The following is a 24,331-nucleotide window of genomic DNA, read 5'->3' as shown; positions in this document are numbered from 1 at the left end:
TAAACACTATGTACCAATGTGTACATACACTGTATATGCATACTACTTACACATCTAGTTACTGTGTAAGTTCACAGGTATAAGCGACTATAAAGTGGGACCATAATGATAATAATAATAATAATTACCAGAGTTGATGTCACTAATAAATGTGTTTTTTGGTTTGTTTGTTTTTAGTTTTGTATCCATTTCAGAGTGGTTATTATCGCAACAATAGTGTAAGATAGGAAAATGACTATCCCAGTACAGTAGTTGTCAGTGGGGTACCCTGCTTTTACTTCATCTATTACTTGTCAGGCTAACAATAGGCTTGGGAGATCAAAATAAAATGGTTTGTTTTGGCATGCAGGGTGCTTAACATCATATTTAAGGACAGGGTTTGCAGTCCCCCCGCATGACACATAACTTCCAACAAGACAACAAAGCAGTGCAAATAATACAGAGCAGCAGTTTTGTAGCATTATTTATTCATGTTGTGGTGCATGCTGGGAATAATAGTCCTGCCTCCAGCACCACAGACATCACTATGTGCTTCTGCAAGAGCTTAATCAGCAAGACTGACCATATCCGATAGCTGAGATACTAATAAACACAATCCCATCGCTATTTTTTTCCTCCACCATATTCAACTGCACTGGATAAGTATGAAAGTTGTGTTTTTAAAGTATAGAAGAAACTAATCGAGTTCTGAGTTCTCTACACGCTGTTGCAATTCAAGGGATAAGCTAAAATAGGGCATAATGTGAAAATGCCTTGTCTTTGATCATCAGTCTAAAGTGAAAGTAAAATGCTGCGAGTTGATGAACAGCAGTGGTTAACGTACATTAAAAACAAAAGACAAAATCACTCTTAAATGATTATTTCACCCAAAATCATTTTATGAATTACTAACCTCCATCTCCTCGTTCAAAACCCCCTGAGACCTTTGTTCATCTTCCGAACACAAATTAAGTTGAGGTTAAATCTGAGAGCTTCCCGACTGGTTTAAAATCTGTAAAGATACTAAAAAAACATTCTTAAACATAACATATCTCGTCAGTGGATAAGTCTGAGTGTTATCAAGCAACAATAATACATTTGAATACAAATAAAACAACAAAAATAAAGAACTTTATTTAGCAATGTCAGTATATTATGCGCATTTACGGGCACTATGCAGTGTTTACCCTCAGTGCCCATGCATTCTCTGAAACAAAGCACAGGCAGATCTAAGGTAATACGTGATCAAGTGCACCCTATACGGACACTGAAGATAATTAACTATTTAATAACGGTGTTATATGTAACAGCATGACTAAATAAAGGTGCAAATGAATCTTTGTTCATTTTCAAAACACAAAGGAAGATATTTGAGGTGAAGTTTGATAGCTCCCTCATCCCTCATTGAGAAAGTTCCAGACTGGTTCAAAGTCTGGAAAGGTACCAAAAAACATTCTTAAACATACCATATCCCATCAGTGGTTCAGTTGGAATATTATCAACCTACAAGAATAAAAAAAAAAAAAAAACTTTTTTCATCAATGTCAGTATATTGTCCACATTTGCTAAGTGCTTGAGCGTGACATTCTCTGTTTTGAAACAAAGCACAGGCCCATCCAAGGTAATCAGTGATCAAGTGCACACTATACTGACACTGAAGAGAATTAACTGTTGAATAAACCTGTTAAATTTAACACAGCATGACTAAATAAAGGGTGCCAATGAACCTTTGTTAATTTTTAGAGCACAAATTAAACTATTTAAGGTGAACATTGAGAGCTCCCTCATCCTCCATTGACAGCAAAGTTCCAGACTCGTTCAAAGTCCAGAAAGATACCAAAAAGCATCCTTAAACAGACCACATCTCTTCAGTGATTAAGTCAGAGTATTATCAAGCTACAAGAATACATTTTGTACCAATGTGCAAAATGGCATCGGTAAAAACATCATAAAATAATAAATCAATGCCTCAGGTTCTTTTTTTCTTTTCTTTTCTTTTCTTTTTTTTTACATTTTTTTTGGTAACAGCTGGTCAATCAATAAGATTGGCATTTTTGTTTATGTGTTTTGAGGTGCTGAAGTTATGGAAAAAAAACGACTTGGTGATGCTCAAGCATGAAACAGTCTAGGTCACAGTTGTCAAACTCAGTTCCTGGAGGGCCGCAGCTCTGCACAGTTTAGCTTTAACCTTAATTAAACACACCTGGCTAAACTTATTGAGTGAGGGTTGTTTGAATCCTGCAGGTAAGTGTGTTGAAACAGGGTTGGAATGAAACTGCAGGACTGCAGCCCACTAGGAACTGAGTTTGACACACTTTGTCTAGGTGAACTAACACTTCTAAAGATGAAGACGATGCATTGAGGCAAGATGAATGTGAAGCTGCCTGTTTCATTGGTGTCTGAACACAAGAGTTGCATGTTACATAACATCTAATGTCAGAGAATGATTTTGTACGTTCACTCGGCTCATCGCCAGTGAAAGTCAATTTGGATGAATTCAGAAAAACACTGATAATAATAAAAATGAAATAAATTAATATCCTGAAGAATGTTGAGCACTGTCTTTGTGTATTTCTTCAGTTGTATGTATTTGTGTTATTGGCTGCAAATTAGATTGTCCAGTTGTCTTTAATTACATTCAATTGCATAACTTTTGTTAGGCTAGATTTTGTTCTGCTATGGGCTGCTGCAGGGTTTAAAACAATGGAAACAACACATTTGTATTTATTTATTTTTTATTTTACTCCTTTAATACTTTTTATAGCTGGGCCAGTAAAAATCTGAACAACTAGTCTGACCAAAAATTATTACCATTGGATTTAACTTTGGTAAAGGTAAACTTTAAGACGTTCATAAACATTGTAACTGGCAACCATTTGGTATTAAAAATTATATTAAGAATCAATAATTTTTAATGCATTGTATTACACTTACAATACCATAAAAGTACTAGCAGAAACTGTTGTGTTGCTTTTTCATCAGCCGGTCAGACAGGGGCGAGAGAGAGAGAGAGAGAGAGAGAGAGAGAGAGGCGAGAGAGACCTTCCAAAAGTCTATAGTTGATCAATCAATTAATGAGGCTAATTTTTAATGGGCTGTGAAATTGTGCCGTCTCACTTGCAGTGTCTGCTTGCTCATTACTCTCAATATACAAACTGTCAGAGTTTGAAACTCACAATTTTTCTAAAAGGTTAATGTACCCCCCAAAATCCAATATGCTGCTAAATGGTGAGAGAAAAATGCTCAAGCACACCTAGAATGATCTGATGATAAACACGCGGACGATTCGGTTCTCCTGGGAACAGTTTGCATTGTGGGACGGCTGGCAGCGCTGAAGGGAGGAGAATGTGGGTAGAAAGTGCTGTGCATTTGTTTTTAAGGTGGCCAGAAACCTCACATCTGCTGAATCAGACTGAGAACTGCTTCTTGCTCTTGTTCAATCTGCCTACACAGCGGATAAAGATAACTAATCATTAATGCATCAGCCAGTGCCACCCACTATATTCTACTCTCAATGGGGTGTTTTAAATATAAAGAAAAAATGCCAAAAATAAGTGTAATACTCTGCATTATATAACACTCAATTATTTGAACACATTATCTAGCAAAGCTTGTGACCGACTTTAAAAAAGTAAGAATGCTTAGTTTTTCTGATATTGGAAGTATTGAGCCCTATCGTTGACATGACGTTACTAATTTCAGACCAGCACAACACAATTATTTTTCCCTTTTGTGGCATGTTGTTTAAACAGCAAATCCATTTGCACCACTTTGTTGCCTCATGGATGTGGCGTTCTAGAAAAGAGGTGTGTTAAGACGCATTGTTGGCGCGTTGCTATTTTTAGAAACTAAATTAGACTGTGCAAAAGACCAGCTGAAAGCAGGTCTAAAATCCAGCGCAGAGAGCATTAGTTATGCAGCTTGAACACATACACATTGCTTAATACACACAGGATGTACAGCAATACACACATATATTTACAAAAATTAAAAGGAATTAAAGGAATAAAATATTACAAAAATTATTACTTTCTAGATAAATATAAAAACCACTGCCTTCATTTCTTCTTCACCTCGGGGGGCTTTTTCAGTTTATTCATGACAGTTTGCATTTAATGTTATTATTATTAGCAGTATTATTTGTTATATGCATATTTATATTTGTTTTATTAAAAATAAGCTTGTACTCACTATTTGACCACACTTTGTTATTATTGTTCATTTATTAGTTTGCTGGAAATTAGAACTGAATTTAGAAATAGTTTTGAAACAAATCTTTGTGCTTAACAAACAAAATTAAATATATAGGCTACTGGATGTCTTTAGCGGAGTGCGTACAACATCGTTTTTCTTTTCCACAAAAGAGAGAAAGAGAAAATAAAGAGGTCGATTGAAGGAAGTTCAATCTTTATCCTCGTGCTGATGATGCTCTGTTTAACTGTTTTTTCACACTTGAAGCGTTCAGTTTTTTTTGCATACAAAGTCTGCCATGTAAATAGCAAATGCACCATGGCACTACACAACTGACTCTTGTGAAAGGGAGATGAGACCCTGATATTTGAGGTTAAAAGAGAATAAGCACAACCCTGTTATACCATGCGCCACAGCACAAACCATATTTTTCAATACTTAAAACAGTAAAAGTGGATTCGGACACATTCTTAATGCTTTTGCACCATGCACTTTAGACTTTGCACCTACATCATTAAAATAGAGCCCATTGTCTTGTTCACAGAATTTTGACTTTTTGAGTGTTTATATCTTGTAATTCTGATAAAGTCAAAACAAATTCAGCATTGTGAGATGTTGACTTACAACTGGGCCTAAAGGTCTTCTAAAGAAACAGGCAACGTATGCTCATTCTGAAAACGTAGCCCTATATACATGTCTGGAGATCGCAAATTATGTAGCCTGAAGTACGTATGGCTGGATTCCGTCTTTAAAGCAAATGCTACTGGAAGCTGTTCCTTTTCATGCTAGCAGCTAACTGCTTACCTCCATATGGACAGCTTTCCCGCTGTCACTAGTTTGTCCAGCAGCTCGTCATGTACGTCATTGGACTTGAGACGCAGAGAAGGGTTGACTGTAACAATGGGGTTCGAGTTTGGTGAATAACAGTTCCAGAAAGTGGCTAAGACAAAAACAGAAGCCAAAAAATAAAATAAAATAAAGTAAACAAGTAAATTATGGGGTGAGAATGTGGTAAAAACTGAAAATGTGGTACAAATCAGATGATTTGCTTTTTAAAACTTTGGGTTTTGTTTAGGGTAGTGGGTGAGTTACTCTGTGCTTTTGAAAATACTATTGGTTGGGTTTAGGGAAGGAAGAGGGTGGGTCAGTCGATCGGTCAGTCTGTCAGTCGACAGCGGCTTCTGGTGGATTTGCGCAGGAACAGCAGACATAAATGGCACTCGCGAGAGAAATTTGAGATCTGCAAAAGCTTTCACAGCAGCCTCTGGTGCATTCACGAATAAAACTGCAAAAGAACAAATTTCCTGGGAGATATTTGGTGCTCTCCAGAAATGTATATACTGGTACATTTTCAGAATGAGCCTGGGCTGTAAGTAGGACTTCCAAATAAACTCTGAGGCTGATTCATGTTGGGTATTGTTGTTGATCTAGTGGTCAACCTAACCCACAATCTTGACCTCTGCAATAAATGTGTTTGTCAAGGATGTTTTGGAGATGTGAATCCATGATTTCAAGCCATGACCTTGAACATTTTTGATACCACACAAAGTAGTCTTGTGCCTGCTTTATATATATATATATATATATATATATATATATATATATATATATATATATATATATATATATATATATATATATATATATATATTTATATTTATATATATATATATATATATATATATATATATATATATAGAGAGAGAGAGAGAGAGAGAGAGAGAAAGAGAGAGAGAGATACATACATACATACATACATACATCCTTCCTTCCTTCCTTCCAACAAAATCAAACCCCTCGTCCTCTCCTTCAGTCAGATAGCTTTCATCCCAATGGCAGTCATACCCATCTGGGATAATTGAGATGTCCTGCACAGATATGTGTATAAAGGTGCCCTTGAACTGCTATGAGCGATGAGAACCATCATTACAGTGATTGCAAGGCAGGGTTGAATTGATATTCTGACATCATTTTGTTTTCTTTTTCATAATATTCCATTGACTTAAAATAATCGAACCACAACAAAAATCATTCTAATGGAGTGCAGCATTTGGGTTCTAAAACTAAACAAAATGCATTCCTTTAATGTGGAGGGAAATTGATCTTTAATGATAACCATATCCTAAAATGCAGCCTTATTGTGAGGCTCTGTTTACACCTGCATTACCATGTGCTTAAATGAATGGCTTTGTCCCATAATAATCATCCATTGGTCAGTAATCAGAGAGTAGATAGTGTATTGTGGCTGTTCGAACACAATCGACCACATGGCATTCTACTACACTATTAAAGCAGCCAAGCAAATGTGTTTTGGACGCTGGTCAGCAGTCATAGGTGGATGATATCATCATCGTTAGAGGCCATGGTCTTTACCCTCCTTGGTAGAGCAACCGACTTCCATTCAGAAGGTCGCCGGCTCGATACCAGCTCGGAGTGGGTTGGGTGGCATAGGACCAGCAGCTAACAGTGTTAGCATGTCGTTAAAATAATTAGCATGTTGCCATCATGGCTAACATTGTTAGTGTGCTGTTAGAATGTTTCTAGTTTGGTTAGAATATTAAGCATAGTTAACATTAGCAAGAATTAACATAGTGTTAACATGCTTCTTGCATAGTTTATATAAATTAGCAACATGAATATATGTTTCGCTGCTAAACTAGAGCTTAAAAACACTGTTTTAGACCCAGTTTTCTGCTTTATTAAACAGCACTTGTTAGCAAGCAAGAGATTGCAGGTCTGTTTTGTTGAATTTAGTAGCCTATAAATTGTGGTCTAGTTCTTGAATGCTGAATTCAGACTTTTTTTGGGAGACTTCTGTTTATTTTCCTCCGTGCATAACCACATTTACTGCAAAAACACTGTTGTTGACATTCTTGTCTACAACCTACAGTAAACCATATACCCTTCTAGCATGATGACAGTGCAAACACAGCTCTTATGCATTTTTGCTGTCTAGTAAGCACTGGTATTTTCTCCAGTAAATATAAGTCCTCCTTAGACACGATGACTGTGTGCTATATTTACTCCTTGCTAAACCAGTCTGTCCACACCTTATTTACAAAAATACTGCATTATTCACTTGATTTCTTCACTAGACACACCAGATCTTGAGTATTCAAAAATTGCCAAGCATGAGTTTCCAGAAACTATAATTTTCTCACCCAGCATTCAAGGACTCTTATCATGGACATTTTTCACAAACAACTGCAAATGCTTGTCATGGTCTGATTCATTAGCTATCCCTCTCTGCTTTGATATCCTGCTTGTGTTAGTTTTGTTTCATGTTTGGTATGTTTTCAAACGTGCTTCATTTTAGTTTGAGAGAGCTAGTGTATTGATCTAGATTTTAAACTTGATAATAGGTTAGAACAAGTGGTAAACTGTTAGTTATTGTGTAAACAAAGTTAGCTCACGCTAACAACACTTTAACCATGTTAAAAAAAAAAACATGATATGCTTGCTAAGAATATGCGATTCACGCTAGAGGCATGAAAACAAATACAATATTGATGTTTCTTGCTAATAACATTAACAAAACATGCCACAAACATGTGATCAATTTATGCTACCATTGTGTAAACAGTATGTTAATCATGCTAGAAACATGCTACTAACAGACCTGCCAGTTTATTTTAGAAATTAGGGTAGCCATGCAAAAACATGCTAACGATATGGTACCAACATGCTAATTATTTTAAAAAAAAAATGTCAATGAATTAATTGATTTTGTGTTAAAAATGTAGAAACATGAAAACAATAACTGTAAACATGTTCGCAGGATATTGTTACAAAATGCCAGTTTGTTTACAAACATACTAATTATGTCTATTCATGACAGAAACATGTTAGCAATGTGCTAACATCTTGTTAACCATATAACTGTAAACATGTTAGCAACATGCTAATTATTGTTACAAAAGGCCAGTTCCGTTTACAAACATAGTAGTGATGCCTATTTATAATAGAAACATGTTAGCAATGTGTTAACATGTTGGTAACCACGTAACTTTAAACATGTTAGCAATGTGTTGTTATTGTTACAAAATGCCAGTTCAGTTTAGAAACATAGTAATTATGTATATTCATGATAGAAACATGTTAGCAATGTGCTAACATGTTGATAACCACATAACTGTAAACATGTTAACAACATGCTAATTATTGTTACAAAACGCCTGTTCCGTTTAAACACATAGTAGTTATGCCTATTTATAAAAGAAACATGTTAGCGATGTGCTTACATGTTGGTAACCACATAACTTCAAATATGTTAGCAACATGCTAATTATTGCTACAAAATGCCAGTTCCATTTAGAAACATAATAGTGATGCCTATTCATAATAGAAACATGTTTGCAATGTGCTAACAATATGGCAACCACATTTGAAACACAAAGACACACAACATCATGTTAACAATGTCTTATCTATGATAGAAACAATGATAACAATGCTAGATAAATTATAGTGGTATTCATTTTGTTAATTTGTGTTATCAACATGTTATCCATGATAGATAGCATCATCCTGTTAACTCGTGTTAGAAACATGCTAAAAACATGTTAAAATGGTTAATCCTGATCGAAATGTTAATACTTTTAAACATTGTGTGTTAACAATGCTAGAAATGTGTTAGGAACATGCTAATTTGTGCTAGCAGTGTGGTAAACATGAAAGCAACTTGCTAAATAATGCTGTTAAGCCATGTTACACTGTAACAGTTGATAGGTTCCACACAATCCCTTCATGTCGTCTCAACTCTAGTTAGCTTGCTTGTTTTTTTTTTTGTTTTTTTTTAAGATGTGTTAGGATGTAAACATTTAAGATGTGCCCAAAAACTCAATAATTGTGGTGTTTCAGCTCAGTTTAATGAAGTAGTTTGAATTAGCAGCATAAGCATTTTTTAAGTGTAGCACTGTGATAAGCATGTTAGCAACATGATAATTCTTAGTAAATAGCAATGTTAACCACCCAAAACAGCCTCAGCCTCAACAATCACAAACTTTTATTCCTCTAGCTTTATTATTCCTTCCCTTTTATAATAATTAACCCCCTCCCTGCCACAAATCATCCATCCAGAATTTGTTCTTGATGACTTTCCCGGTTGAACAAATAAACAAATAAATGCACCCACAGACATGCATTCACAAGCTCTGTGCCGCTCCCCCGTCTGCCAAGTCATTGCAGCAGGAACACAGGCGAGACTCCCAGGGCAGCACTGCTGTTTGGTATTCATATGACACAGCTCTCCTCTACATTTGCCTCTCTTCCTCTCCTTTTCCCTCGCTTTGGCTCTTCCTTCGACATCTGATTGAACCACTTTTGTTTTTTAAAGATGCATGCGACACTTTGCTTACCTCTTCACAACACTGGCTTCAGTTTATTTTGGACGGACAGGAGCCTTGGCTCAATCTCGTGCTTGTTTTGTAAGTAAGTAGATGCTTTTGGAAGTGAGTAAATCCAGGCTGTGAATGACCAGCGTTAAGATGAAAGCTGTTTTTTTTTCCATCACTTCAGATGTGGTTGACCTCTACATTTTGTGTGCTTTTGAGAGGAACAAATCAAACCTTGTGGGGTTTAGTCTTTCATCTCCTTCCACCTTTCCTTTTATATATTGAACATGCAAATCTGACAGACTGTAACCACCCACTCTTCTGCCAACGCGACCAGCCGCCATACTATCAGTGCGGATTACATGAAAGGGTTGTAGAGAGAAACGGGGAAAGCACAGGTGGAAGCACATTTCAGTAAATATAAAATGAACATGAGAATTAGTTAATGGTGTCTGCATATGGATTAGCTGTAGCAGTATGATGTTTGTTCAGGCAAGACCCTCACTCAATATCAGTCACTCAGACTTTCCTCGAAGGCCTGGAATTAAGGTTAATTAGCCTCAGGATCATTAAAATAAAGCACAAAATTGAGTCATAATTTGAAACAGTAGTACTGGGGTTTTCCTATTGTTTTTTTTGTTTTTTTTACTTTAACCATAATAACCTTATTTACCATAATGCCATTTCACACCTGTATGACTTTCTCTCCTCTTTGGAAAAATGGACATGCATTAAAGAGAACAATCAGTCGATTGATCAATCAATCAATCAATCAAACTACCTATCAATCATTTAATCAGTCAATCAATTATTAGTCAATTAATCAATCATTAAATCAATCAACCAACCAACCAACCAACAGTCCAACCAACCAACCAATTGTCCGTCCGTCTGTTCATCCATCCAACCTACCAAACAAACAACCAACCATCCAACCAACCAAGCAAACAATCCATCTATCCAACAGACCAACCAACCAACCGTCCATTCGTTCGTCCATTCAACCAACCAACCATCCATCCATCCATCCATCCATCCATCCATTTATCCATACATCCATTCATCCATCCATTCAACCAACCTACCAAACGAACCATCGACCAACCAACCAACCAACCACCAACCAATCAACCTTCCGTCTGTCCATCCATCCATCCATCCATCCATCCATCCATCCATCCATCCATCCATCCATCCATCCATCTATCCATCGACCCACTTATTCGTCCATCCATCCATCCATCCACCCACTCATTCGTCTATCTATTCATCTGTCCATCCAACCAACTAACCATCCATCATCCATCCATCCATCCATACATCTACCCACTCATTCGTCCATCCATCTGTCCATCCATCAATCCATCCATCCATCAATCCATTCATCTATTCATTCATCCATCTATCCATCCACCTGTCCATCCATCCAACCAACTAATCATCCATCCATTCATCCATCCATCTATCCATCATCCATCCATCTATCCACCCATCCATCCAATCAACCAACCCACCAATTATTCTTGCTCCATATTGTGGAACTCTGATGAAAAGTGCCTCTTAAAAGATCTACTACTTTAGTTCGTAGATCAATTTTTAATCAACATAAATCTTCACACACAGGCTTCATTTCATCTCAAAGATAAAGAAAGAGTGTGTGATGAAGAAAAAATCTGAAGAGCAAAGTTTAGATGTGTGCAGATCTTCTTCTGATTAACCTCAGGACCATACATAATTATCATCACAATCGTACACTAAAATGAAAGCTCAATTACATTGGTCTTTATTAAGCAGAACAGAAAAAGAAATCGTAGATTTACTAACTAAAAAGTTATATATATGTTTATAAACAAAAAAATTTAAATAAAAAAACAGCTTAAATTACAGAAATTTACTGTCAAAATAACAGGTTGAATTACAGAAATGTACCTGAAATTTAAATCTAAAAAAATTCAGTAATTTAATGTTTGTTATTTTAAGGTAAATTTCTGTAATTTAATAGCCGTTATTTTGTTATTTTTCTTTTCCAGCACCCCAGCTACTGGAAATTTATTTATAGTTGTTCACTCGGAACACCAATATTTTTTTACTTAAAAGTTTAAGCATACATACTTTTTTAAGATAGATAGATAGATAGATAGATGGATGGATGGATGGATGGATGGATGGATGGATGGATGGATGGATGGATGGATGGATGGATGGATGGATTAATTGATTATTTGTGCCATTGTTGTTTGCTAGATTCCTTCACAAACTTCTGGTAAAGCTTATTAGCAACATTATTTGTCCAGCATCCGAAACACAGCACAATCTGCTGTCCATCCACTGCACAAAACACCTGCTTTAGCATCTTGCCGGCAAAGAGGAAACTGTCTGGCATTAATGGAAGGAATGCACCATTGTGCGCCTACTTCCCCTTGAGAATGCAGCACCGCTTGCATAGATTAGCGCTTTATCATTAGTATGACACAGTTCTGTCCTGTCGGCAGTGATGCAACAGATGCTGGAGGCTGAGGAGGTTTCTGAAACGCTCATTTTCACACACAAAAAAGCAACAGTGTGTATTTGGAAAAACTTTGGGTTGCCAAATGGGTGGACGGGGACAGAATAATTTGGTTCATTATCAGATTTGTAATAGCACTGTGGCTGCAGGCTGATTAATCTCATTTAGAGCTTCTGGATTGAATAATGTTGTTTTCCTCTCTGACTACAATCTATACTTCTAGGTTGTTTGAATGAGTGTGTGTTTATGTAAGCGCATATACATTCATTATTTCATGTTAAAATACAATGTATTAGATACTTGTATTTGTACTGAGATAATTTAGATCTATGTGTGTGGGTTTCAAACACATACAATGTTATCGTATCTATTAGATGGGAGGAACTAAACCCGAAGCAATATATGGATAGACCGTTTATATATTTTTATTTTACTTAATCATTATTAGTTATGAAATCATTATTAATGTATTACATTAGTTAATGATTGGTTAATGAATAACAGTTGGTTTTGCTGGTTAAGTATTGCTTAATGATTATTAACCAGGTAAATATTTTAATTTACAGTGGGGAAAATAAATATTGAAACATATGTCTGAAGGTGCCCTTGAATTGAAAATGTCCCCTGATGTTAGTAACTTCCAAAGAAATCCATTTATGCAAAGAAAACAAATCTAATTAGTTTACAAATTAAGTTAAAAGGTAATAAAATGAAATGACACAAGCAAAAAAAGTATTGAACACATGAAGAAAGGAAGGTCTAGAAAGTCAGTGAAAGCCTAGACAGCAGCTGTAATTTTTCAGTAGGTTTTTAGCAACCCTCTGCCCTTTGTCATTATAGATGAATATTAGCTGCTTCAGTACAACACCTACATTATCAGGATAATAAACATGAAACCAGGCTGGACATTTCAGCAAGACAATGATCCAAAACACAGCCAAGGAAAGAAAATCAAGCTGTAGAATGGCCCAGCCATTTACCTGACTTAAATACAATAGAAAATACTAAATAAAGCTCAGATTTGATAGATGAGAACCATCAAATTTTTTACACTGTTTTAAAGTCTGTGGAAAAAAAACTCACACCTGAGCAATGCCTGTGACTTCACTTTTCAATTTGCTTGTTCAAATGTAAAAATTTTACTTTTTTATAAGAAATAAATGTCATCTTCCAAATCAGAATCTATTAAAAAATTGCAAATACGCTTCATTGTTTGGAGGATATTTTGTATGTTGTATTTTATTTATTTTTTGTTTTGTTTTGTTTTGGGTATTAGAAACCCCTAAAATCAAACAAACCAGTTTCCCTTGGTTGCGCCTGCTTGTCGACAAAGAATAAGGTGAATAGGAAATACTAGTGTAAAACAACTACAAATGCAACCAGCTATGTAAGCGTATTGCCATATAAAACAAAACAAAAGCCATGATTTTTAACTAGCCTCGTGGCTAGTTCCTATAATTGAGTTCCTAAAACTACTCACTGCAAAAGCCCTGCTTTCTGCTGATTCCTTTTGCTTTTGTCATCTGACATTCCAGATTTAGTAAATGAATGAATTCTTTTCTCTTTGTCTTAGTAAATGGAGAATTCACTCTTTATTTATTTTATACACCGCTATAAATAACTGTTGATCTCTTTCGTTTCACACCCAGACTGTGTGCAGAGTGAATTACCTGTTCTGCAGTTCACACTGTTTGCCGTTTATTGTGTTTTTGTGTGTCTTTCATTCCGAATAGAAGGATTTGTCGAATTCTAAAACCCACACAACAATAAATTGAAACTGGGATTTAAAAATACTTCCCACTCACGCCTTTATGGGTGGAAGAAACACACACACACACACACATAGAGATGTAGAGACCGGGGGGAAGCTCTGCTAATTCACTTACATGAATTACAGTAAGCCAAAGCGTTTTGCTGCTGATATGTCTTCGCTGTCATGGCAACAATTCAATGGAAATACTACACATCTTTGGCCTACAAGACTTGATTGAATTTGCTATTTTTGTCCCAATAGCAGTCATTTATTAAGGCATGACAACGCAGGAGAAAAAGTTAAAAAATACTAAATGCTGCCACTGTGATTTGTTTGTATTAAATGCCTTTGAAAATGCAGTTTAAATGTGTTAAATATGTACTCATATGTATACGGTTTTAGCATAAAAATGTGTCAAGTTAAAAATTCATACTTCATTCATTCAGTCATTTATTCATTCAATCATTTATTTTCCTTCGACTTAGTTCCTTAACTATCAGGGGTCGCCACAACTGCCAATATGTAATGATTAATTTTATGTATGTATGTATGTATGTATGTATGTATGTATGTATGTATGTATGTATGTATGTATGTATGTATGTATTTATTTATTTATTTATTTATTTATTTATTTATTTATTTATTTATTTATTTATTTATTTATATTTTGTTTATTTATTTATTTATTTATTTATTTATTTATTTATTTATATTTTATTTGTTTATTTATTTGTTTATTTGTTTTTTTATATTTTATTTATTTATTTATTTATTTTAGAGTTCTCTTTTATTACTACTTATTCTGAAAATGCTGTGAACAGTCAGAATTGAAAATCAGTTGCACAATTATTTGTAGATTTAAATGTATATGTGTATATAATCACAACATCAGCTCATTCTGAAAGCGTAGCCTATATACATTTATGGAGATCGCAAATTATGTAGGAAGAAGTATGTATTGCTGCATTTTTATCTTTAAATCCAATGATACAGTGCGGTATGACACTGCTCCTTTTCACGTTTACCAGCTGATTGCTTACCTTCTATTTCGACGGCTTTCCTGCTGTTACCAGTTTTTCCAGTTAGCTCACCATGTATGTCGGCGGAATTGAGAAGCAAAGAGGAGTTAACAGCAATGACTGGGTTCGAATCTGGTGAAGAATGGTTCCAGAAAGCAGTGAAAATGAAAACAAAAACTGCAATAAAAAAAAAAAACTTGTCGCCTTGGCAATATTTGGTGCTCTCCAGAAATGTATATAGTGACACGTTTTCAGAATGAGCCTGGGTTGTATAATCAGCAACAATATGTATTGACATATCCCTCTGAAGGAAACACTCAGCATACAGGTATGAATAAAATGTTTTGTTTGGTGTGTATAAGAGCTCCTGAAGTTGATATACAGCACAGTTGAAGTCAAGATTATTTGCCCTCCTGTGATTTTTTTTCTTTCTTATTGAAATATTTTTCAAAAGAGGTTTAATAAAGAAAGGATTTAACAAAGAAATTATTAGCCTCTGATTATTATTTACTCGTAAAAATGAGTTATAAAAACTATTATGTTTAGAAATGTGACAGAAATTGGGAGAAAACAATATACAGCGCGGCTGATAATTCAGGAGGGCTAATAATTCTGACATCAACTGTTTTTATGCATTTAATAACTTTAATTGCAAAACTGTGTGTAAGTCTCAGGTGGACGTAAAAGGGTTTATGTGATATGTGATAGATATGTTTGTTTTCTTGAATTAAATGCTTAACGTGGATTTTGAGACATCAATAGTTTTTCGTTATATTTATATATATATATATATATATATATATATATATATATATATATATATATATATATATATATACCACTGCTGAAGTCAGCCGTGTGTTAAAGGCTTGTGAACCGTGATGTATGAGCTCAGCTTTTACACATGACCTCTCCTTTTTCTTGCTCACTTAGCATAGAACTGCAGTCATTCATGCGATAGCCACAAATAGGATATGTATATATTTTGGGAGAAAATCTGAAAAATTCATATTTTTTTGTTTTGTTTTTGATTCAGTTTTAATGAAGCATAGTCTGTGTTAATGAGCTTTTGTGTTTGTGTATGTGTGACAAACTTTCCCACCGCATCCTTGGGCATGATTTTTACTGCGGTTTCTTAAAAGCAGGCTCCTGACATCATTTACATAATTTCATTTCACTTTGTGAACTGTTGATAATTTAATTGTTGAAAACAAGTTGTTCCAGTCTGGCAGATATCGGTTTATATGAGGTTATTTCAGAGTTGTTTTAAATGCCTCTATACTTTTACAGAGAGATCTTTACAATTAGTGTTGATATGTTTGTTTTACCTGGCAGACTTAAGTTCATCATTGATTGTAATCATTCTTTCGTTTGTTTGTTTGTTCGTTCGTTCATTCGTCTGTTCTTGTATTTCTTTTTTTAGACTATTTTTGTTTTTATAATAAAGTTTGTTTATTTATCTATTTTTATATTCATGTATTTATTTATTTATTTATTTGTCTAATAATAATAATAATACTACTACTAATAATAATAATAGTTGTTGTTGTTGTTGTTGTTATTATTATTATTTGTATTATTTGTATTATTATCATTATTTACTTTTATAAATTTTTGAAAGCATATAATAAATAATACTACAAAACATTTGTGGTATATAATGGTATATATACCACTTTTTTCCTCATTTATTTATTTGGCTATTATGTAAAGTGTGTTAAAATCACCACTTCTGGGGTCATTGCGATTCTTGAGGACATTTGCATTCATCAGGACAGAACAGAGCAGGTTCCCAGATTTATCTTCACAAAGATGTATGGGAAATTATTTGGAACAAATGTTCTTCGTTTTTTTAAAGCTCAGTGTCAGGAAAGTGACCTACTTACAAAACTTATCCTGAAATCTAGCTATTGTTATTGTTTTACAAACACAATAATTAATTCTAATCAGCCTTGTCATTTAAGCTCCTTTTTTTTTTATTATTATTATTTTTTTTAGAATTGTCGCATGTATATTGGGCGGCACGGTGGCTCAGTGGTTAGCACTGTTGCCTCACAGCAAGAATGTTTTTTTCATGTTCTACCCCTGTTGACGTGTGTTTCCTCTGGTTTCCCCTACAGTCCAAAGACATGCGCTATAGGTGAATTGGGTAAACAAAATTGGACGTAGTGTATGAGTGTGTGTGTGTATGGTTGTTTCCCTGTGCTGGGTTGCAGTTGAAAGGGCATATTCTGCTATGGCAAACTATAAATAGAGACTATAGAGACTATGAATAGAGAAATAGAGACTATGCCAAAGGAAAATGAATTAATAAATTTGTATATATTTTTAATTTGTAATGATTTAATGATTCCTTGCCTATATTTTCATTACTCTGAAATTCAAAAGCTTTCCGATAATATTTATAAGCTTATTTGTGTCCATATAGGGTTTTGTTGTTGTTGTTGTTGTTGTTATTTAATCATGTGGTTTGGATTTTTGATTCTACATCCCTCTCCTTCAAAAGACACTAGACTTAGTCTTGACATAGATGTCTCGAAAACCTGTTTTATTAATGTTTAATGTTAATTAAAATGTTAAATTAATAATGTTAATTATTAATGTTGTAATTTTTTGTCCTCATAATTTGTTTAAATTCACATTTTGTACATTGGGATGATTTTTGTAAGAGAGTGCATCTAAATAAAATATGAGAAACCAATCACAAACATTCAGAAAGAGCAAAGATACTATACAAATAAAATATACAGTGCTTTATGGTTTTCTAGAAGTCTAGTAATATTCAAAATGATACACAAATTTAATAATCAAATATAAAATAACACTCTATAGTCTTTATCATATATACAGTTGAAGTCATAATTATTAGCCCCCATTTTAATTTATTGTTATTTTTTAAATATTTCCCAAATTATGTTTAACAGAGCAAGGAAATTTTCACAGTATGTCTGATAATATTTTTTTTTCTTCTGGAGAAAGTCCTATTTGTTTTTATTTCGGCTAGAATAAAAGCAGTTTTTAATTTTTTTAAAACCCATTTTAAGTTCAAAAATATTATCCCCTTTAAGCTAATTTTGTTTTCGATAGTCTTCCAAACAAACCATCGCTTTACAATAACTTGCCTAACTACCCTAACATGCCTAGTTAACCTAATTAATCTATAGATAAGCCTTTAAATGGTACTTTAAGCTGTATAGAAGTGTCTTGAAGAATATAGTCAAATATCATTTACAATACAACAGTATACCAAAAGTGCAATTAATCTTTCTAAACGTTAGAAGCATTATTTTTTTATGCCTGAATATTTTAAACAGAATTAAATTATGTAAACACACATAAATTATAAATGTTTTGGTAACTTTATGGTTAAACATTGCAATAACTGCACAAATCATGAGTGTTTTCAAATGAGGTCAATTATAATACTGGTTTGACATTGCAGATCCTGCAATGTGACTATTGTGTATCCGTATAATATGATATCAATGCTGGAACTATATATCGTGCGGCCCTAGTACTGTAACTGTAGAATGCAGTCTGGCAGAATGATCTGTAGAACACACATTATTAGTAAAGTAATCTGCTTCTGGTATTTGTAGGCTGCAGATGTAACATAAGGTTGTATGGAGGCGCGGATCCACATGCAGTCCTTTAATAATGAGAGTAGTCAGACAGGCAATGGTCAAAACAGAAGCATAAAGGTAATTCAAAATACGTGGTCAGAATAAGGCAAAAGGTCAGGCTAGGTGGTTTAGAACCAAAATGGTAAACAAAGCAAGGATCAAAACATGGCAAGACATGCAGTTACATGGGGTAAAACAAAACTCAGCAATGTTTGTTGCAAAGAGAGGTGTCTTTATAGTCAAGTTAATGATTCACTCATAAGCTTCAGCTTTTTAGGTGTCATCATCAGTCATCCGAAACAGTTGTGTAAGTGAACAGGTAAAATGGGATTTGTAGTTCTTTTAGTGGCAAATTTGTAGTTCTCCAGCAACCTGTATGGACTAGATGGCTGGTGATTGTGGCAGAAGAAAATAAGCAGGTCTCATTTATGACATCACTCTGAAAATCTTTATTTAACTTCTGCTCTTAAAGGTTAATAACTTAAATGTCTGCATGTACCAGCTTATTAGTGAAAGGCCATTACTCAAATGTTCATTATGACATTTTTGCAGATGTCAATCTACAAATTTCCTTTTGACTTGTATTTTTTTTTATATCTTTTCTCTTTCTGTCTCTCGCTTTCAGATCCTTCTGATATTAAACACAATCTAAGTGCTAATTTCCTGTCTGGCAACTCCAAATTGGCCATATCTCTTCTGGAACAAATGATTGTTATATAACTATAAAAGCTGTGAAAATGTACAAATTAACCCAGTGATTCCAATTACTTCCTTTTCCCATTGGTGTCATATACTTTAGAGATGATTGCTTCCTTTCTTTTTCTTCATCCCTTCCTACTATTACCTTTTTAAAAGGCACAGTTCACCCAAAAAATGAGCAATCAGTCATCATTTACACACCCGGGGACTGTTTTAATGTCGTTAGCCCTCATTTCTTTATTGTACAACATAATGATAAATGTCCTGCTTGGGCTTGTACATATAATAAGAGTAAATCGCCACTAGCATACATAAATAAATACAGAAAAATAAAGATGCCAGTGTATAAAAGAATTGTGCTACCAGATACAAGTGTTATATATCAAGTGTTCTGGGGTTTGGTGAAGACGAAAACAAAAACAAACCAAAAAAACAAACAAAACAAAAAGTCGCTGGACTTCGTGGAAAACAACTTCGTTCTGATTTAGTACAGCAGTTCGAAGGTGTGAGAAATTCAGATAAATGAAATTGCAACTGGTCATTTTAGGTGACAAAGTTTTAAGTATTCATCTTTCAAGTTGACTGTCAAGTTTTATTCTAGTTCAACTAAAAAAAAACTACAATGCTAACATTTTGGGTATTTCTAGATGTTGTGTTTCATGTTTTATTCATTTGAAGGGTAAATATCCAGTTTAAAATCTACAAACAATCAACATCAGGTTTTTCCTGATATAGCGTTCAATTTCATTTACAATTCCTTTTTTTTTTTTTTTTTTTTTACAAATCCTGTCAAATAGAACACTTTAAATAAATAGTATACATTTTTTTTAATTTTTTTTAATGTTATTAGTTTTTGTATTTTGTTTATTTTTTTACATTTTATTTAAAAGTTTTATTTTATTTAGTTATTTTATTAAATAAAAGTAAACATAACATTTCAGTTGTTTCTTACAAAATGCTCAGAAAACCTTTAATAAATAGTATGCATTGTATAGGATTATTTAATTTAATTTAATTTAATTTTATCTTATGTTATTTTATTATTATTTGATTTTAATGTTTTTTTTTAATTCATTTTATTTAGTCTTATTTTATCAAATAAAATCGAACATTATATTTCAGTTTGTTTCTCAAACAAATCCTAACAAAAATGCCCAGAAAACTATTAATAAATAGTATGCATTGTATAGGATTATTTAATTTAATTTAATTTTATCTTATGTTATTTTATTTTATTTTATTATTATTTTTTTAATTAGTTTTTATATTTTGCATTTAATTTTGGGCTTTGGCTTTCTCAAACAAATCGTAACACAAATGCCCAGAAAACGTAATAACTAGTATGCATTTTATAGGATAGTTTTATTTTATTTTATTTTTATTTAAATATTTACTATTATTTTAAGAGATAAAATGAACATGACCAAAAAAAATAAAAATAGGCTATGCAGCACTAGATTAACCTCTGGATAAGTAAACAATGACATTTTTGTGAATGATCCCGAATGTTTTTACTCAGTAGCTAACTACTGTAATATATGTCTCTATTGCTCTGCAGGTTGCATTTCCTGGTCTTCCACACAGAAGAGGTGCATGATGTTCTGCGCATCTGGGATGGGCCTCAGGACGGAGGTGTGCTTTTGAGAGAACTGAGTGGATCCACTCTTCCTCCAGACCTCCACAGCACCTTTAATTCTGTCAGTCTGCAGTTTACAACCGACTTCTTCACCAGCAAGCAGGGATTTGCTCTGCAGTTCTCAGGTATGTATTTTACTTTAGCTTCATTTACTCTCCTACACAGCAACACCAAATAGTCTGAATGATTCTATTGATAAAATCACAATGCTTCTAGATGGGTGAATAGTTCATTGCCTGTATATCGAGATGTGAAGTGCATGCTTCTAGTGTTGTTTTTGCATTGAATCAGTTTTGATTCATCAAGAAGCTTTTTGAAGTGGTTCAACGCATGGACATCTTTGTTATAAGGATTTTCTGTTGTTGTTGTTGTTGTTGTTGTTGTTATTATTATTATTATTATTATTATTAGGGACCAAGCACCGTAGGTGCGTAGGCACCTATTGCTTTCGTTAGTGTTCTTATTAGGGGCCAAGCACCGTAGGTGCGTAGGCACCTATTGCTTTCGTTAGTGTTCTTATTATTAGGGGCCAAGCACCGTAGGTGCGTAGGCACCTATTGCTTTCGTTAGTGTTCTTATTATTATTATTATTATTCTTCTTCCGTTTCTTCCGCCGGATTTGAATGGCAGCCCATATAGGCGTATGCGGGAAAGTTGTATAATTTGGCACAATGATAGAGGACAGTATTAACATTAATCAGACCAAACATGAAGTCTCAAAATCAAACTCTCTAGCGCCACCACTTGTCCAAACTTTCACATACGTTTATCATCATAACTTTTGAACCGAATGGGCTACAATCAAAATTCTTTTTGCCTCCGATTCCTTGGCTCAGTCCGATTCAAACCCACCCTATGACGTCATTTTCCGTCATGAATTTTTTCTCCGATTTTCACCAAAATTGAATCACATGATCTACAGACTATGCCAACCAAAAGTTATGGAATTCAAGTTGATTTGACCAACCGTTTTCGTTTAAATTGCGATCAAATTTAACGAAGGACTTGCGAAAATGGACTTGAGACGATATCTCCGTAACGCATTCACCGATTCACACCAAACTTGGTGTGTGTTATGACAACTAGGGTCTGAGGTTACAGGCAGAGTTTCGGCGCACTGCCCCCTAGTGGTCCGGAGATATAAAAAACTTGCTTTTTGGCTTATAACATCTCAACCTTTCGTCCGAAACTTATAAAACTGGTCTCATTACATCCGGCAGAGCATGTCGAGTCAAATGATGTCTGATTTTCATAGGTCAGCCATTTTGGGCGTCGCCCATTTTGATTTTAGGCCAAAAATGATATATTTTACCAACATATTCACATATTATTACAAAACATGGTATGCATCTGGCACAATGATAGAGGCCAGTATTAACATTAATCAGGCCAAATATGAAGTCTCAAAATCAAACTCTCTAGCGCCACCACTTGTCCAAACTTTCACGTATGTTTATCATCATAACTTTTGAACCGAATGGGCTACAATCAAAATTCTTTTTTCCTCTGATTCCTGGCTCAGTCCGATTCAAACCCACCCTAGGACGTCATTTTCCGTCATGAATTTTTTCGCGCTATTTTAAATTTTTCGAAAAACCTATTTGATCGAACTCGTCCTAGGCCGTGTCTCCGATTTTTACCAAAATTGAATCACATGATCTACAGACCATGCCAACCAAAAGTTATGGAATTCAAGTTGATTAGACCAACCGTTTTCGTTTAACTTGCGAACTAATTTATGTAGAACTTGCGAAAATGGACTTGAGGCGATATCTCTGTAACGCATTCACCGATTCACACCAAACTTGGTGTGTGTTATGACAACTAGGGTCTAAGGTTAATTGCGGAGTTTCGGCACACTGCCCCCTAGTGGTCCGGAGATACAAAAAACTTGCTTTTTGGCTTATAACATCTCAACCTTTCGTCCGAAACTCATAAAACTGGTCTCATTACATCCGGCAGAGCATGTCAAGTTGAATGATGTCTGATTTTCACAGGTCAGCCATTTTGGGCGTCGCCCATTTCGATTTTTGGCCAAAAATGCTATATTTTACCAACACATTCACATATCATTACAAAACATGGTAAGCATCTGGCACAATGATAGAGGACAGCATTAACATTAATCATACCAAATATGAAGTCTCAAAATCAAACTCTCTAGCGCCACCACTTGTCTAAATGTTCATGTATGTTTATCATGATAACTTTTGAACCAAATGGGCTACAATCAAAATTCTTTTTCCCACTGATTCCTTGGATCAGTCCGATTCAAACGCACCCTATGACGTCATTTTCCGTCATGAATTTTTTCGCGTTATTTTAAATTATTCGAAAAACCTATTTGATCGAACTCGTCCTAGGCCGTTTCTCCGATTATCACCCAAATTGAATCACATGATCTACAGACCATGCCAACCAAAAGTTATGGAATTCAAGTTGATTTGACCAACCGTTTTCGTTTAACTTGCAATCAAATTTAACGTAGAACTTGCAAAAATGGACTTGAGACGATATCTCCGTAACGCATTCACCAATTCACACCAAACTTGGTGTGTGTTATGACAACTAGGGTCTAAGGTTAATTGCGGAGTTTCGGCGCACTGCCCTCTAGTGGTCCGGAGATACAAAAAACTTGCTTTTTGGCTTATAACGTCTCAACCTTTCGTCCGAAACTCATGAAAGTGGTCTCATTACATCCGGCAGAGCATGCCGAGTCGAATGATGTCTGATTTTCACAGGTCAGCCATTTTGGGCGTCGCCCATTTTGATTTTTGGCCAAAAATGCTATATTTTACCAACACATTCACATATCATTACAAAACATGGTATGCATCTTCAACCCCATGCCCTGAAAGTACTCAAAAACTTCAAGAGCAGCGCCACCTTTTGGGCAAAAGTGCTTGGCCCCTTAATTGCTGCTTGCAGCTATATTTAGGGGCCAAGCACCGTAGGTGCGTAGGCACCTATTGCTTTCGTTAGTGTTCTTATTAGGGGCCAAGCACCGTAGGTGCGTAGGCACCTATTGCTTTCGTTAGTGTTCTTATTATTAGGGGCCAAGCACCGTAGGTGCGTAGGCACCTATTGCTTTCGTTAGTGTTCTTATTATTATTATTATTATTATTATTATTCTTCTTCTTCTTCTTCCGTTTCTTCCGCCGGATTTGAATGGCAGCCCATATAGGCGTATGCGGGAAAGTTGTATAATTTGGCACAATGATAGAGGCCAGTATTAACATTAATCAGGCCAATTATGAAGTCTCAAAATCAAACTCTCTAGCGCCACCACTTGTCCAAACTTTCACGTATGTTTATCATCATAACTTTTGAACCGAATGGGCTACAATCAAAATTCTTTTTTCCTCTGATTCCTTGGCTCAGTCCGATTCAAATGCACCCTATGACGTCATTTTCCGTCATGAATTTTTTCGCGCTATTTTAAATTTTTCGAAAAACCTATTTGCTCGAACTCGTCCTAGGCCATTTTTCCGATTTTCACCAAAATTGAATCACATGATCTACAGACTATGCCAACCAAAAGTTATGGAATTCAAGTTGATTTGACCAACCGTTTTTGTTTAACTTGCGA

At 34.7% G+C, this 24,331-nt stretch overlaps 1 protein-coding gene across 2 annotated transcripts in view; it reads left to right on the top strand.

Moving 5' to 3' along the window:
* csmd2 (CUB and Sushi multiple domains 2) overlaps positions 1-24,331 on the top strand; it is a 560,701-nt gene that overhangs the window by 343,042 nt on the left and 193,328 nt on the right. For both annotated transcript variants that reach the window (XM_688741.11, XM_073931822.1), the window contains exon 26: positions 20,665-20,867. In XM_688741.11, the coding sequence (XP_693833.6) occupies positions 20,665-20,867 (203 nt within the window). The remainder of the gene's footprint in view (positions 1-20,664; positions 20,868-24,331) is intronic.

This window comes from Danio rerio, chromosome 19 (genome assembly GCF_049306965.1).
Source record: "Danio rerio strain Tuebingen ecotype United States chromosome 19, GRCz12tu, whole genome shotgun sequence".
Taxonomy (NCBI): Eukaryota; Metazoa; Chordata; class Actinopteri; order Cypriniformes; family Danionidae; genus Danio; species Danio rerio.
Note: the sequence above shows the minus strand (reverse complement) of the source record. Positions and strands in the feature narration are given on the sequence as shown.